General features: G+C 47.2%; 1 protein-coding gene across 1 annotated transcript in view; it reads left to right on the top strand.

Annotated features, from left to right (window-relative positions):
* Nucleotides 1-5,130: 5,130 nt before the first annotated feature.
* The window catches only part of BMERB1 (bMERB domain containing 1), an 821,757-nt gene continuing 809,349 nt past the window's right edge, over nucleotides 5,131-17,538 (top strand). Inside the window, exon 1 of the mRNA XM_086941442.1 lies at nucleotides 5,131-5,379. Coding sequence (XP_086797568.1) covers nucleotides 5,274-5,379 — 106 coding nt within the window. The 5' untranslated portion in view covers nucleotides 5,131-5,273. The remainder of the gene's footprint in view (nucleotides 5,380-17,538) is intronic.

Below are 17,538 nucleotides of genomic sequence, written 5' to 3'. Positions count from 1 at the left end.
ACTAGTCCAAACCATCCTCTGCTACCAGAAATTACTGCTAGAGCGCGCAGTTTTACCCAGGTCACCCGAGTTACCAATTCCTTCACACGCACTGGGCCCTTGGCGTGAAAAGACACTATTTATTATTTCACTAATTTTATTGGGTGATCCGGGTGAGGATTTCTCCTCCTGCACGCTGCTAAGAGTAATAAAGTTTGGATTTACCTCTGCTTACCATGTACCCGACTTACCACAGGCACAATTCTTACGACGGACCTGGAGCTATTAGGGAAAACAGTAGACAGGCCTAACATCCAATACACATTAAAATCAGTAATATACTTTCCACAATTCTGTAAAATGACCACAGACACCTGATGAAGTTAAAATATTTATATAGGAATTCAAAGGGAAGATGCCAAGATAATAAGCGATACACAGAGTAATATATCAAACATTAAGATCAACACCAATAGGTAACTTTGTATCAAAAATAAGACCATTAGGATATATGGGAAACTAAAGGTAGACGTTTTAGAACAAACTAGTCACTGCAATTTTATACTAGAACGTAGGATTGGGCATAAGACCTAGAACATGTACTTAACCTAAGTATTTGAGCTATTCTTGCTAAGTTCACTGCAAACCACTAAAGGAAAGGGGAAAAAACGGGAACATGCTATGGTTTTATAAAATCAATGAGTTTCTAAAGGATGGGGGGAGAGAAGGAACCAACTAAAATTCAGTCACATATAGTTGTAATGGCAATAAAGCAATAACACAGGTATCAGATAAAAGAGAGAGAGAGAGAGAGAGAGAGAGAGAGACGTAAACCCACAATCTATATTTACCTAGTTCAGATTGAAGACCAACCCTGGCCACGGGTCAGTTGGGAAGACGGGGACAGGGACCCTCAGGAAAGGAATGCCAGAATGCGAGCAGGTACAGCTCACGGACAGTAAGGACAGGATACCCCTCAGGTTCAGGTCAAGGACTGGGCCTCCCAGGGTACGACCAACACCCACAGCTTCGGACAGCAACGCCTGCATTACCCCCTCCTGCAAGTAATCCGCCAGAAACCCCGATTGGATTTTCGAATTCTCCAGCAAAGTGCTTCGCCAGCACTTAGGATCTTCCACCCCTTAGGGGATTGTGGAAAGTATGGACAAAGTGCTCCGCAGCACTTTCGGAATGAGCACCTATTGAGATCGTAGGGTCAGTGACAGGTCTGCTACTCGGACAAGTCGGACAATTTTCCTAAGCTAAACTAGGGTAATTATACTATTTTGGGGACCCTTAGACCACCCACTAATGTTGCAAGTGACAGTTTCCCACATTGTGATTGGTCAGGAGAGGTGGTGCGGTCATTACCACCTCCTAGAATTCAGCTTTCACATGTTTAATATTCAATTTTATACACCCGCCCCCCGGGTTCACGTTCCCATGCATAGAATACAGTAGTACAGGACAGTTTTACAATAGGTAGCAACAGTATTGCTTCTTTCAAGGTAAGACTCCGTATTCCCAGCGATGTTCCCAGGCGCATTGTGCTTCAGGAGCCAGCTGGCTAGATTTAGCTTCTGCGCAGTTGGAACTTTCTCCGGTCATGTGACGGTACCCAGCAGAGCTTCAAGTATGGCTCCGCTCATGATCGCCCAGCCCACAAAGACACGGTACATGAAAAGTAAGCGAAAACAAATTAAAATCATACATAAAAGTGATCGCACTGTATACCAAGCTAAAACTTAACCAACCCTTACTTTATAATGACTATTGCGTTAAAGATTAGTGCGAAAAGACAGATAGGCTAAAGCTGCTGCAGTAGCAAAGAGCGTGGTGAGAGACAAGCAGCCATTTTTAGCATCAATGCGCATGAGCACAGAATCCCTCCAGAATGCGAGTGCGTCACATCACATGGGTATGACCGACGCATGCGCAGACTGAACTTCGGCAAAGCAGCCATTTTCAGTGCAAGCTTCGTTTTAGTACGAAAAGACAAACAAACAAGCATCCTAGGGACACCCGCGTGTTGGGAAAACCGCTTTATAAATGACGAATAACGAGGTTAATATTATTATGCAGTTTAGACAAGGGTTTTGCATACGAGCAAGGCGTTTACGGGCAAATCCTTGCTCCATCAGCGCAACGCTGCATCTTTAAACTGGGATGCACTATTTTCAAATCTCTTTTTGCCTCTGCTCCTGTCTTTATCTCCCTCTGCTTGCACCCCTATGTTCCTTCTCGACACCTCAGATCCTCTGCTTACAATCTTTTGATCACTCCTAGGTTTAAACGCAAGAAGCACGGTGGTGCCTGTTTCTCCTTTCTTGCCCCGTCCACTTGGAATTCCCTCCCTCTCTCCATCCGGCTCAGCTCCGATTATTCTTCCTTTCGCAAATCCCTGAAAACACATCTGTTCCGCCTTGCCCATGGCTAGCTGCACCCACCCCCTTGTGCCCTTATCCACTGGTCTTTGAGCGCCAAGAAACCAATTGGTGTATGTGCGCGGTACCAAATTTTTTTAACATAACATAACATAACATAACATGGAATAAATAGTTCAAAAACCATTAAAACAAACACAAAGCATTCAGGTGTGCCAAGTACCTATCACTGCCGAAAAAAAGTACGGAGGTCTACAGCCAGGGCTGTGCAGTGATGAGGAGGGAGTGGGAGAAGGGAGGAGGTAGGGAAGGGGAGTCACATGCTGTAAGGCTTAATGAGCCTTGACAGAAACCCACATGGCGGCTGCACGCGTGCCAGCGCACGTGCATGCAAGCTTGAGTAGCACTTTGAAAACTCCCTTACTAAAAGTCGAGCAAGCAGCTGTGCTGCTCTAGGCTCGACCTAAAAAAAAACCATTTGTTTGTCACTTTGACAAACATATGCTTTTTTTTTTAAAGCGCCGCGCGAAAGTGTGCATGGCGTGCTCAATGCACTGAATGTTGCAGGAAGGCATGTAGTACCTGCTATAGGATAAACTCCTTAAACAAAATTGTGATATCAGACTAAATAAGACATACCCTGTAACAACCGAAATTAAATGGCCAGTCCTCATGGGAGGTAACAAATAAAGACAAGGCAGTAGTAAGGAGGGACTAACAAGCCTATTAAGGAATCAGAAGCCAGCATTTACAAAGGACAATGACACAAGCCAATGATAAATAAGGGTGGAGAGTGGGCAGGGCTTCAAGTCCATACTCCAATCCTGCATGCCTTGCAAAGCAGTACATGCACTGTCCAGGCCCAACCTAAAAAATAATGACTAAGAACAGACTGAGAAATATGTGTGAATAATTTTGGCTATCAATACGGAAGAATAGAATTTATTACGAAAGAAAATGCATGAAAATGATAATGTTCCTTTTGTTTAAGTAAGACAGCATACATCGTGTTCATGGTGATTTAAAAAAGAAACATATAGGTAAATAAAATGTCATCACAATGCATCCTGCCGCATCTCCAAGCTGTATTTCGGGTACAATCTCCTGATATACTATGGAATGGATTCATTTATTTTGAAAATGTAAAAGATGTAGAACATTTATTTTGACATTTAATAGATGCAGAGCATATTGCGGAGGGAGGCACTTTAGAGAGTGAGCCTTTCAAAGTTACTTGTTGTATTATATATCTGGATGCAATGACAGAAGCAGCAAAATTAATTCCGGGGCACGGTATGCCAACTACAGGTTTTTAGCTTCCATGTGTTAAGCCACGCCCTTAATTACATCAACCATGCCCCTTTGAAAGACCCCCCTGTTCTTTCATTTTGCTTAAAGCAGTCGTTCGTTTGTTTAATCTTTATTCGTCTATCAAAAGATAGTCATAAAAATACATCATAGTAAGAAAAAACATATATTTTTTTTATGGGTACAGTCAAATTAATAAAATCATTTCATTCCTTATATTAAAACCGTATCATCCAAATTCATAATAATACATCACCTAAGAGTCAAATCTTAACAATTACACATAAGGATCTAAAACTAGTATTTTAAATTCCATAGGTCATGTGATTTCCTTTTCGCTAAATACTCATAGTTTTTCTCATTTTGATTGCTTTCAGGATAAACAGGACAACACTAAAACAAGTCAAGGGGTCAACCAGTGTCATCGGGAATTTAATTGCTACTTTGTGTGACCTGATAGGATGGGTGTTAAGAAGTGGCTTCAGATAAAAGCATCTAAAATTATCATAACAATTTCAAAATAGCAAGAAATGCATTGTACTCTGCTTACTCCTGTCACGTGGACATAACATATCTCTAGACGGATGAAACCGTATTGTAGGGAAAGCTACAAGATAATGAACAATGCCACGGAGTTAGTCGTTTGGGGTCCAGGATAGAGACAGTACATAGTGTGTGAACGGCCTTGCCAGTAGTAGAAGATTGCTTGTGTTGACTGGGATACAAATAATTAGCTCCCCAAGTAAGTCAGGGCTATGATGTACCACACACTCTGCTCAGCAGGCAGGAGCGTGCCCTGCAAGAGACCCCGTACAAACCCGTGACTTGACTGCTCCTCCAGTACTGAAAGATGTTCTATATTAGTGAGAAGGAAGGTGACCAGGTAAAGGAACTCAGTTATAAATATGCCATCTGCTGAGGGGTGGTATAAATGGATTGCTTGTGATTTATTCTGATTGCCCGAGCTGTATGCTCATGGCTCCAGTTTTCCCAAAGCTTGCTGGTGTCACCCGAGAGCGTTTGCTTGACTCAGCATTTCCAAATTGAATACCGAATTGCAATTGCATTAGTTCTGTGACCATGCCTCGAGTTTATTCCATTCTACGCAAACAGATATTTTGCAAGTAACGCTGCGGGCGCTCTTTTCGGGCAGGTTTCATTCTCGAAGTCTGAACATTAGCTTCTCACTGTGCATGGCGCCCAGGCTCCAGTGCCCTGTTCCGAATTAGAGACCAGGTGATAAGTCTGCGGGCCAACTGACTGAGCCAGTCCCCGTGCCCACCCAACAGGGGTAAGGCCACCTCGGTGCTTCCTCGCCAGTTGTCTGAGCTTCAGTCTGTTGTCTCCGTCTCATGCTTACTCAACTCAAGTGCGCATGCGCGTAGCATCCTTCTGCCGGTCAATAGCCGGAGCCCCGCGGGAGGCGGTGACGTCAGCAGCCGCTGCGCCCAGTCGCTGAGGAGGCTGAGCCAGGGAGAGCCGAGGATGGAGTGAGGACCACAGCTCTGCCTAGCAGCATCCCGCAGCATCAGCAAGCAGCATCAGCAGCACCCGGCGTCGCACACAGAGCCAAACACAGCCAGCAGCGGGCTGCGCAGAGCTATGGAGCTCAAGAAATCCATTTCGGGTGGCATGGAGGCGGACAAGACCCACCGGCGCTACGGGGCAGTGGAGGAGACCGAGTGGACGGCTGGGGGGCTGGGGCGAAGTGAGTACTCTGGAAATCTGTGTGTATAGGTGGCTGCTACATAGGCGTGTTTGGGCGGCGGGGCCAAGTGAGTACTGAGAGACCGGGAGATACCCCAAGATGTATGTGTGGCTGTATGTCTATATATCAGCTCGGTTACCCCACAAAAAGGTGCACGAGGTTTGTGTTGAGTAAATACTGACGACTATATGGAGGGTGAATAATGAAATGAGTATTGGGAATAGTAGACGTGAGTAGTAGCATGCATTCTGCAACGCGAGTACTCTGGGACAGTCGACTGAGGACTATAAGAAAAGAAGTACTGTGGGGCAGCCCAGCAGTATTGATCGGTATAAAAATGCAGACCAGGTAATATTCAAGAGTAAAGTATCCTGTGTGTAGGGGAGCTGAGTTTTGAGAGATCAGGTGTCTCAAACAGGTGCACACTCCAGGCACGAGTACTCAGGAGTATTCGTCAGAGTAAGAAGACACGAGTACTGCCAGGGGTATTCAGTAAGGAGACACGAGAACAGCTATGAATCCTGGATTGTCAGGCAGTTTTTTTTTTAGTTTAAAGGTTTATTAAAATAAATAGAATACTATACATAAAAAATAATATCAAAAGAGACATTTCAAAAAGTAATCATACCAATGTATAGTATCAAATTCAAAACAGGTTACAACCGTGCCTAAGAAAGAAGGGAAGGGGAGGGAGAGGTGTGAGGAACATGTCAGGCAGTTTGTTTTGACACATTGACAAGGCAGTAATAAATAAATGCGGATCGAGTGTTACTCTTGTGTCTGAAATGTGAGAGTACTGCACCGTCTGTGTGTGTGGGGGGGATACATATGAAGACTGAGGATGATATGGGGGGAGAAGAAGTAGGTTTGAGGGGTACTCTCAGGACGCTGCAAGCAGAGGGTAGTGGTGTGCATGTTGATGGCCTGGGCAGAAGCTCGTACGTGGGGATGTTTTACTCCATGGGAAGTGTCTATTTCTGGGAAGATGGTGTAAGTGGCACTGGGTCCTGTGGTCCTGGATAAGGTACTCATTGGATGAGGAAGGATGGAAGAATCGAGCACTTGGGGCATCTCCGAGGGGTATCATGTATGATTTGTAGGAATTATTGGAGTACTACTTGCGGGATTATTGAGTATCTTGTACTGAATAAAGTAAACACTGTAAAATGTGTGAAGGAATATGCTAGCATGATCGAATAGCACACAATGTATTGATGACAACTGGAACTTTATGTCAAATTCACCAAAGTTTGTTTAAAAAAATGGAATAAACGAGCATGGGGAATTACTGAGGAGTAGTCTGTGTGGTTAGTGATTTCTCATTTTTGGAGTATTATTTTAGGCGTTATTGAGTAATTAGTACTGGGTAAAGTAAACATTAGATGATGGGGAAATGGAAACGCGAGCTCCGGGGCATTACTGAGGTGTATTCTATATAGTTATTAGTAATTATTGGGGGGTTAATTGGGGGATTATGTAATAATTGGCACTGGGGTTGTGGCACTGGATGAAGGAATTATTATAAAGTGGGGATGGAAGAAGCAAGTATTGGCGCAACACTGATGTGTACTCTGTGTGATTATTGATTAGTAATTGTACAGGGCCTCGGATGGAAGAAGCACGCATTGGAGATGTAGCTGATGTGTTTTTTATGAGTAATTATTGAAGGATTATTTGAGAAATTAAGTGATAATTGGATCTGGATCCCTGTGTCACTGAGAAATGAAGCATTACAGGTGGGGGTGGAATAGTTGAGTATTGGGGAATGACTGAGGGGTATTCCATGTTGTTTTAGTTAGCGGTCTATTTAAGGCCTTGGGAAATAAGTGGTGCTGGGCTGTGTAGTACTGGAGAAAGTACCAACTAAATGATTGGCGGGTAAAAGTATAGGAAGGACATCTGCCTGGTATCAGGATATGTGTAGATTTACAGAATGGATATATTCTTGAATTCAGTGCTGTGTATGTACAAAACAGGTAAAATCTGGGAGTATAAATAATACATAAGGAGAAGAAGTGGAAGTAACAGATGAACATTTTTGTTAGTGTGGCGATATGCAAATGTAGACTGGATATATTCTGGGAAGTAAGCACATATAAGTACAGGGTGGGCGTGTTCTGTAGAGTCAGTGGTTAGTACGGATGGGTATGTTCTGTCAGATTGTGAATATGTGAGCATTTGATGAGTATAGTTTGGAAAGTTGAGTCTAGGAAGGAACGTTATCAGACAGATCAGATATATTCTGGGGAGTCAGACACATGCAACATAGGGCAAATATATTCTGGGACTGTGAGATTGTAAGAGATTCCATCAACTAATGGTGGCAGGGTAGACAGGATTCACAGAATATTGGGAACAAATGTGCCCAACGTCATACAGAGAGACAGCAGCGAAAAGGGAGCCAATAGAAAACCTCTTCACAAGATAACAAAAAGCCAAAGGTCAGAAAGAACAGGCACTCCAGAGGCAATTCAGCATTCAGAGTAACTAACACCCAGGATGTGCAAGATATCCATGGAATTACATTAACAATAAATGAGATGGGGGCGGGGGGTGGTAAAGCACTTGTGAGCGTCTCACTGTAAGACTGAAACTCAGGAAGTTCCTTGCCTACAATTGCTGTTATAGACAGTGATTGTAACAAGCAAAGGCAGGTTCTGTGGAGCTGATACCTTTGGTGAAGTTATAAAAGTACATCTAGACAATACTCACAATGGATGAGAAACACCAACTAGGATGTTGGGTATGACCAAAAATCTGGCGATCCCACCGGAGCGGAGCACGCAAGGGGGTAACAGTAAGGTTGTAGAACTAAAATACACAGCCACCATAGACAAGGAACTAGAGAGGAGGTATGTTTCACGGGAAAGAAGGGAAAAACAAGGGTACACGTGGCATAAAGTAAGTAAACAAGCATATTAGAAAACTGGAAGCTAAGGCCGGAGGGATAAGAAGGTAGCACACTAGACACTGAAACTAAGATATTGGGAAAGTAAAACGGGGACTGGGAAAAGGTAACTACAGAAAGAGTGAATGTTCAAGCTAGCACTTGCCAGCCACAGGTGTGCTGAATTTCTACATCCCTCCTTGGCCTTCGTAGGTGGAGAGAAAGAGGAGAGCATGGAATTCCAGGCATTGCAGTTTTTAGCAAGAAAAGCAGACTGGTTTCCTCAAAAGCCAGTGTGGATGTGGAATGATTAGGAATTCCGTAATAGTGTCAGTGAGGTTGGAAGTCAGTATGGGTATAGCACAAGGTCCAGAAGCTTATTTGAACACTGGAAGGTCCCACAGGCAGGCCCCCTGATGGTAGGTACAAGAGAGCAAGAAGTACATTATGAAATGGCAATAAAAGTTACATATATTTAGGGAAATCCTGTATAAGTATGTACAGCGTGGATATGGCCTTTGAGTTGGGATATGTAATTTAAGGATGAATATATTCTGGGGAGATACATATATGTAAACAAAGACAATATATTCTTTGAATTATGATACCTAACTAAAAGTTACATATATTTAGGGAAATCCTGTATAAGTATATACAGTGTGGATATGGTATTTGAGTTGGGATATGTAAATTAAGGATGCATATATTCTGGGGAGATAAATATATGTTAACAAAGACAATATATTCTTTGAATTGTGATACCTAACTAACAGACATATGTGTTCTGGGGATCATGGTTATGAATGTACAGAACAAACATACTTTGGATATGGAAGATATGTAAGTACATGATAGATACATTGTAAGAGTCACAAATATGTAAGTACAGAACCAATGTATTCGGGGTCATTTAAGTATATGTAAGGGTAGTATGGATTCAGTAGGGTGGTCAAGCAGGTGCATATATAGCTGTAAAGATAGGTATCTGTGACTTGTAAGTCATTGGTTTGAACCCCAGAAAGGTTAACCGAGATTGTTATTCTTACATCATCAATAATATAAGTCCATTAGACCGATTGATTGTAACATCTATTATTAAGTAAAATGTGCAACATTTTGATCTGAAATTGGTTGTAATAATATGTGTCCTGTAACATCAGTTGTATGTCATTTTAGAGGGAAAGTATTCTGGGAATTGAGCATACATGATGGATATATTTTACAGAACCAATAACAAGCAAAGGACACAATTATTCTGGGTATTTGTAAAAATAAGTGCTCATTGATATATTCTGAGGAGTTCAGGATAAGTAAAAGCCTCATAGATCTACTTTCAAAGCCTTAGAAATGTAAATACTGGGGGGCGTGGCTACGCAAGCGGAGATGGCGGTCGCAGCTTGCTAGAGCTCCCGCCGGCCCGCCATTAATCCGTCTATTTATCCTGGTCCCTGACCCCGAAAACCCACAACCAAAGCGGGGCGAAGGTTGCCAGGAGTGCCAGGGACCCTCCGGTGTGCTCAGCGGTGGTCCTGCGCTCCAAAACCGGACTGAGCTGCGAGGCGCGAGGTGCGGCCTGGAGGGCTGAGGAGCAGCCGGGGCCTCGATTTTGGTGCTCCCCGGCCGGGGAGCCGTGCAGTACGTCGCCTGGCCTAGTGGCGGCCGCGACGCTCAGCGATCCGGGGCGCCAAGGACGAGAAGGAGTGTGCGCGATTCCTCTTCCAGGGCCCGCCTGCATCAAGAGGAGACACAGGGCAGCAGACGACCGGGGACAGCCGGAACGGCCTGGTGGCCCAGGTGCAGCCAGGACCTCGATTTTCGCGGCCCCGCGTCTGCCGGGGGCCTGCAGGCTCGGAAGGGGTCGGACGCCCTGATGCCCCCGCCCGGCGGTGGAGGGCCCGAGACACGGATGACCTGCGGGACGGCTGGCGGCAACAGTGAGTAGTGACCCTCCCCCTGACCCCCCCGGACCGGAGGAGACGCCGGCGCTGTGGCGCAGGGTACACTTGGACTATCCACCTTTCCAGGGGAGGGTTGCTGGTCGTGGGAGACCCTGCTCGTTGGCGGTCACTGAGGCCGGCCCCACACTGACCGTGACATTGGGCCATACCAGAACGAACCCGCCAGGACCCGCCCGGGGGCCAGAGACCGAACATTGTTTTTCCCCCCCCTCCCATTATATTGGATAGACTTCAACGAGGGCGGTCGGGGTCCCACACCTTCATTTCATCTTGGGGCCCTTATACCCTTGGCAGTCATGACCAGAGGAGGCGGCGGCCCCACCAAGCAAGTGACTATTGATAAATTCACGGGGCCCAGTGGGGGCCCTGGACCGTCGGGGGGTGCTCCACCTGGAGGGGGGCCAGACAATGCAGCCCTTATGGCGGCCATCACCCAGTCAAGGGACATGCTAGACGCCAAGATAGGGGCAGTGGGCGCGGATGTGACCCTCTTACGCCAGGACCTGAGAAATGCCGTGGCGCGAATCACCGAAACCGAATCCAGGGTATCGGTGGTGGAAGAAGACGTGAATACCCTTAAAAAGAAAATGGCGGCGATGGAATCTGCGCAGCGGAACACGGCGCTCCGTGTGGAGGATGCCGAAGGGCGGGCACGCCGCAACAACCTCCGCTTTATTGGCTTTCCGGAGCGCTGTGGAAAAGGCAACATGGAACAATTCCTCACACGGTGGCTGGAGTCATGGATGCCCCCAGGGACGCTATCTGCTTGCTTCATTATTGAAAGAGCACACCGCGCCTTGACGCAAAGGCCACCTGAGGGCGAACGGCCTAGGGCGGTGATCGCTAGACTGCTGAATTATCATGACAGGGACGCCATATTGAGGGAGGCTAGAATCAAGGAAGCCCTCCATTATGAAAACAGTAAGATCATGATTTTCCCTGACTATACTAAACTTGTGCAACAGCAGCGTCATTCTTTCATGGCCGCCAAGGCAAAGTTGAGAGGCCTTAAGCTCCAGTATTCCCTGTTGTACCCGGCGCGCCTGAGGGTGATTTTCCAATCACAGACACTGTTCTTTGATACACCGGAGGACCTCTTCAAATGGACAGATGAAACGGTGCGGCTCAGACCGAATTCTCAACCAGGGCTCAATCCGGGCTCTCCTGAAGGATCACCACGGGCACAGAGAGACCAGCCGACGAAGAAGGGTCGTACCAAGCGCTCCAAATCGCGCAGACGCGCGGCCTCGGTCGATGGCACACAGACCAGTGGTAGAACCGAGGATTCGGAACAATCTGGAACAGAGCACTGAAGACTCCGGGGCCTTGACTCCCCTCTTCTGCTGTTAATGCTGTGACTTCTGGTCGGGCTCACCAGGTCGTCTGAGACTCATTGGTTGCCTGGCAATGTTGCTGCCCTGGGACAGTACTGCTTCTGTCTCCTGATCGTGGATAGGGTTGTGGGGTGGGGGTTCGGGGACTACGTGATAGAGGCTACCACTCTCCCTTTAGAGAGAGGGACACTGAGGGAGGGGGGGGTAAGCTTACTGTTCCTTTTTGGGGATGTTGGGATCCATTGGTATGGGTGGGCCCGGGCCTTGTGTTTTGGTCTCGAGACCACCCATGCCGCGACAGGTACTTCATAGTTCATTGAGGTATAGGGCGGGGGGAGGCGGGACATGGGCGGTCGGGGTTGTGGCCGCTGAGTTGGGGACAGGGACTGTTTGGGGCTGTGGGACTGTGGAGTTGGGGGTTGTTTTTTATGGGGTAGGCAGTAGCATGCATGTGTGTGTCGCAATAATGTTCCATGTGGTGTGTAGTGGGTGGCGCGGGAATGGAGGGTTCGTATGGTGGATCTTAGTGGATCATGGCTGAATCGACTCATAGACTCCCTGAAGACTCTATGCGGGTGATTACGTGGAATGTCAGGGGTTTATTGGACAAAATTAAACGCAGGGCTGTGTTACGTTGGGGGAAAAAAGAAGTTGCAGATGTACTCTTGCTTCAGGAAACCCACATGATGGGCACAAAGACTCTGGGCCTACAGCGATTTGGTTATCAGCAGGTTTTCCATGCGGGATTTTCCAGGGGATCCAGGAGAGTGGCCATATTGATTCACCGCAGGGTGGCGTACGTCCATGAGAAGCAGTGGGTGGATCCCCAGGGTCGCTACCTGTTTGTTAAGGGCATGGTGGCCACGGAATCTGTGGTGTTTGGCAGTGTTTACGCCCCCCCCCCTACAATGGGCCCTGGCCGAGAGGTTGTTTGCAGTGTGGGAAGACATCTCCGGATCGCTGGCAGTGATTGGGGGAGATTGGAACGATGTGATGGATATATGTGTGGATCGCCGAAGGCGCCAAGAGGAGACCGAGACCCCCCCCCCTTCCCCTTCGCCCACCAGATTGTATGCAATGAGTGAGGGATTGGGCTGGGTAGATACCTGGCGACATATGCACCCCGCAGCCCGAGAATATACTTATGTTTCAGCTGTACACGGCTCATTCTCGAGGCTAGATTGTGTGTTTGTGCCTAGGGAATGTTTGTATAGGGTGAAAGGCGCTGACATCTTGCCGAGGGGCCTGTCCGACCACTCCCCCGTCTCAGTTAGAATGGAACTCCTCCGGAGAAGGCAGCCGTTTAGATGGAGGATGTCCTCGTGGCATCTCCTGCAACCGGCATATACTAAACACTTGCGAGAAACCATTGACCATTACTGGCGAGAAAACCTGGTAGAGGGTGTTGATGTAGGAGTGGTGTGGGAGGCCATGAAGCCTACCATACGGGGAGTAGATATCGCATGGTGCTCGGCGGCCCGTCGGAAGCGTCGAGAGCAGACTACGGAGGCGGCTGCGCAAGTAGCGACCCTGGAGCAGGAAAGCCGCGAGGGAGGTGATGAGGTCGGGATACGTCTGCTTCTGCAGGCACAGCAAACTTACGGGTCCCTCTTGATGGATGAAGCCAAACAGGCATGGCTGGCCACCAGAAGTAGGGTATACCAATGGGGGGACAAGTCGTGTTCAATGCTCCATAGACTGTGCCAACACAACTTCCAACCCCTCCTGCTGCCAGGTCTCACGAATGGCGATGGGGAGGTCCTGACCGACCCACACGAATTGGCGGCGAGCTTCGCCACGTACTATACAGCCCAATACGCTCCACGCGACCAATTGTCTGAAGGCGACTTGGCTCGATTTCTCGCAGAGTTGCCGCCTGTACCGATATCTGATGAGACCAAGACGGCCCTAGATGCACCCCTCACAGCTGAGGAGCTGGGAGACGCACTGGGGCAACTAAATACTGGTAAGGCCCCTGGCCCAAATGGATACCCGTGTGAATTTTTCAAGAAATTTCATGTACAGCTTGGATCTCATTATCGCCGGGTGCTTGAGGTGGCACGTACACGAGGGGTATTGCCCCCAGACTGGCGCCATGCGGAAATAGTGGTCTTTTTGAAGCCGGGCAGACCCCCGGATAGCCATGACTCGTATAGACCCATCTCATTAATTAATGTTGAAGCCAAGATCTTAGCCAAGGCCCTGGCGAACCGGTTAGCTCCACATATCACGGACTTGTTCCATCCTGACCAAGCAGGTTTTATGCCTCACAGGGCAACGCGGCATAATATCCGTCGCGCACAGGCGGCGATCGACGCTGTTGGGGCCTTGGGGGACCAGGCGGCGCTGTTGCTGGCCGACATCAACAAGGCCTTCGACTCTGTAAGCTGGCCGTACCTATTTGCATTACTGCGTTGTCTCAACCTGGGCCCGGTCTTCCTGTCCTACGTCAAACTCCTTTATACAGACATCACGGCCTCGGTGCGGGTCGCCGGGGCAGTGTCGGAGATGTTCCACATTGGCCGCGGGACCAGACAAGGATGCCCTCTTTCCCCCTATTTATTTGCACTGGCCATGGAGCCCCTAGCTGCCAGAGTGCGCCAGGATGCGCTGATACGGGGCTTTCAGTGGACTGCCACCCTGTCGGATAAAATTGCGTTATACGCGGACGATGTCCTCTTCTTCCTTACCGACTTGCAGCGCTCGGGCCCGCGTGTCCTAGAGGTTATGCAACTGTTTGGGGAGGCTTCAGGCCTATATCTGAACCTACATAAATCCACACTGTGGGTACTGGAAGGAGGCACGGTGACGGACCCCTGGGCTTCAGGGTTGCGAGTGGCTACGACCGGTCTGAAATACCTTGGAGTGTTTCTCTCGGACTCGGCGGACACTGCTTGGGACCGTAATCTAATACCAGTCTGGGAACGGGTACAGTCAGATGTTAAAACTTGGTCTCGGATGCCCCTGTCAATCTTTGGCCGATCCGCTATTTTCAAAATGGTGGCGCTACCGCGCCTATTATATCAGCTGCAGAACCATCCGTATCCTATCCCACCTCAATGGTTTAGGCAGGTCAACTCTGTGCTGGGCCGCTTTCTTTGGGCTGAGGGTGCCGCCAGAGTGGCGCTACGTACATGTTTTTTGTCCACCTACTGTGGGGGCCTGGCCACTTCGGATTTGCAGTCGTATTATCAAGCCGCGCATCTTCTCATTCTGAATGAATGGTGGTATGGCGATGGTGGAGATCCAGCCTATGCCCTGGAACGTGCTTTGATGGGCGATAACTCGCTCCACACCATCCTCTACTCACCCCGACTGCGTCGCTCGCTGCCGAGGGTTACTCGACTTGTTTTTGCGGTGTGGCGACAGGCCTTGCGTCGCATGGGCTGGTGGGGCAGACTGACCGCGGAAACGCCCCTGTGGCGTAACGGCATGCTGCCCGAACTGTCTAAGCTATCGGGCTTCGATGGCTGGGACGCGATCGGTATCTCGCAACTAGGCCATGTGCTGTCCGGCACAACGCTCAAATCTTTCCAGGCCCTTCGTACCGAATTCGACATGCCCCCATCTCAATTTTTTCGATACCTACAATTCCGGCATGCACTGATGCCCAGTCTTACCAACCTTGACTCACTCCCCGAATTTAGCCCGATTGAAGCAAAGGTCTTCATGGGCGATCTTGGGGATAAAAAAGTTTCACGCATCTACCAGACAATGGTCACCCATTGCTCCTCCACCCTTCTTCCGCTAAAGGCGGCTTGGGAGGTCGACATCGGTCAGTTAGATGAAGATGATTGGCGAGAGGCCTTGGAATCCCCGAGGGGGGCGGCTATTGCAATACGATTTCGACTCATACAATTCAAAATTCTTCATAGAGCCTACTATACACGTGAGCGTCTGTGGAAGGCAGGACTGATTGAGTCCCCGGAGTGTCTGCGGTGTGGGGTGGAGATGGGTACGTTGCTCCACACAGTATGGTCGTGCCCCAGACTGGTTGGCTTCTGGAGGGGTGTGTGGGGCTGCCTATCAGAGGTGCTGGGCTGGACCCTCCCCCGTACTCACCGTTTGGGCCTACTGCACATCCTAGAGGGGGTTGGTGGCAATATCTACAAGAGGCACCTGCTCCTCCTGGGGCTAGTGGTGGCCAAAAGAGACCTGGCCCGAGCATGGAAGGATGTGAGGCCCCCCCCCTGAGTGCATGGAAGGCTGGCATAGACTTCTGTATGGGTCTGGAGAGACCGATCTTTGAAGCTCGGGGATGCCCCCGTAAGCACTTTAAGGTATGGAAGAGGTGGGCGGACTACAGGGGCTTGACACTGGACCCCCCGGCAGAACAGGAGGAAGACCTTTAGCCCCATATGGCCCGGCGACCCCGTTTCCCCGCACACGCAATTGCCACATCAGGAATTTGCATCGACACTGTACGCACACACATGCATGGGATTAGGGTGGGATCCAGGGGATGGTTCTGGGAGTTGGGTTGGTAGGTAACTGAAAAGATAAAGAAGGGGAAAATGTTTCTTTGTATCCTTGAATTGCATTGGTTCCTCGACTGGACACTCAGTCCTATTTTATGATTGTATCGGTATGTTTGGTGGTACCATCCTGACTGTGGGGGGCCACTCTATTTCATATGCTCATCTTTATCAATAAACTTGTTGTGAAAAAAAGAAATGTAAATACTGGAGGGCATCGGGGGTAAGTAAATGATGGCTATTTTCTAGACGTGAGGGACATGTAAAAGAAGGGCAAGAGTTTTCCACGGAGTAAGGATATGTAAATATATCTTGACTATATTACATAAGTCAAGGATATGCAAATATTGGATGAATGCATTTCAGGGAGTCAGGAATATGTATTTACAGGATGGAATTATTGTGGCGTTGAGATGTGCTAGTACAAAATGGATATATTCTGAGAGTTGGGTATAAATTAGTGCAGGATGGATTTTTTTCTGAGGGGCAGGAATACAGAAGCATTGGGCCAGAAATACTCTGATTTTTTGTGCTCGCAATTGGCCCAATTCGCAAAAGTGAGCCATTTGCAAATGCAAAAAAATCTTTTTGCTATGTAACAAACAAAAATTCTGATTCAGTAAAATGTTACAGAGTAGCAATTTTTGTTGGCTAGTGCCTGCCAAATCTCTATTTGGAAGGAGTCTGTTCAGGGCCCCCCTTCCAAATATAGATTCTCTATGGGATGTATTAATGTTTTACCACCGAAATCCGGGTTAGAACATTAATATTTTAACTGCTACACATAAGTAGCGGTAACACAATGGCAAATGTGAATGTTGACAAAAAATGTTTTAAGAGTCGACAGTAGTCCCATGGACTGGTTCTGCGTAGGTCGTGAGAGAACGCAGCACACAGCAGAACATTACCACACAATTATCATTTCACAAGAAATTTCCTAACTTTTTAATGAAATATTGGTTAGTGTCCCAGTGCTTAGCAAGAGATGTGAACTTCACATCAAGAATAGTTCGGTTTGGTCCTGATGATGACCCAAAAAAAAGATAAAGGTGATGAAACAGGTTGGCAAAATCCGTTCATTTGCTATTAAATAATAGAATAAAAAATATATATATATATATATGTATATATATATATATATATATATATATATATATATATATATATATATATATATATATATATATATATATATATATATATATATATATATATATATATATATATATACACACACACATTACTGCTGAGGCAAGTGTAGTTGAATTGAGAATTTGTCTTTCTCCTTCAGTCATGGTTTTCCATCTAACCTCTTTCTGAAAAGTAACCGGTAATATGAATATTCCACTCGGTGTGTTTTATACTGCTCACATGTTCTCGAAGATGTTATAAATGTAATTGTATATATGATGCCAATTTAGTTTTAGCTCTGTTATTTATATTGGTATGTTTATTGCAGCATGAGAACAGATTTGTACTGTACAATTTAAATAATTAAATTCGTT

The sequence above is a fragment of the Lissotriton vulgaris genome, chromosome 10 (assembly GCF_964263255.1).
Source record: "Lissotriton vulgaris chromosome 10, aLisVul1.2, whole genome shotgun sequence".
NCBI lineage: Eukaryota > Metazoa > Chordata > Amphibia > Caudata > Salamandridae > Lissotriton > Lissotriton vulgaris.
Note: the sequence above shows the minus strand (reverse complement) of the source record. Positions and strands in the feature narration are given on the sequence as shown.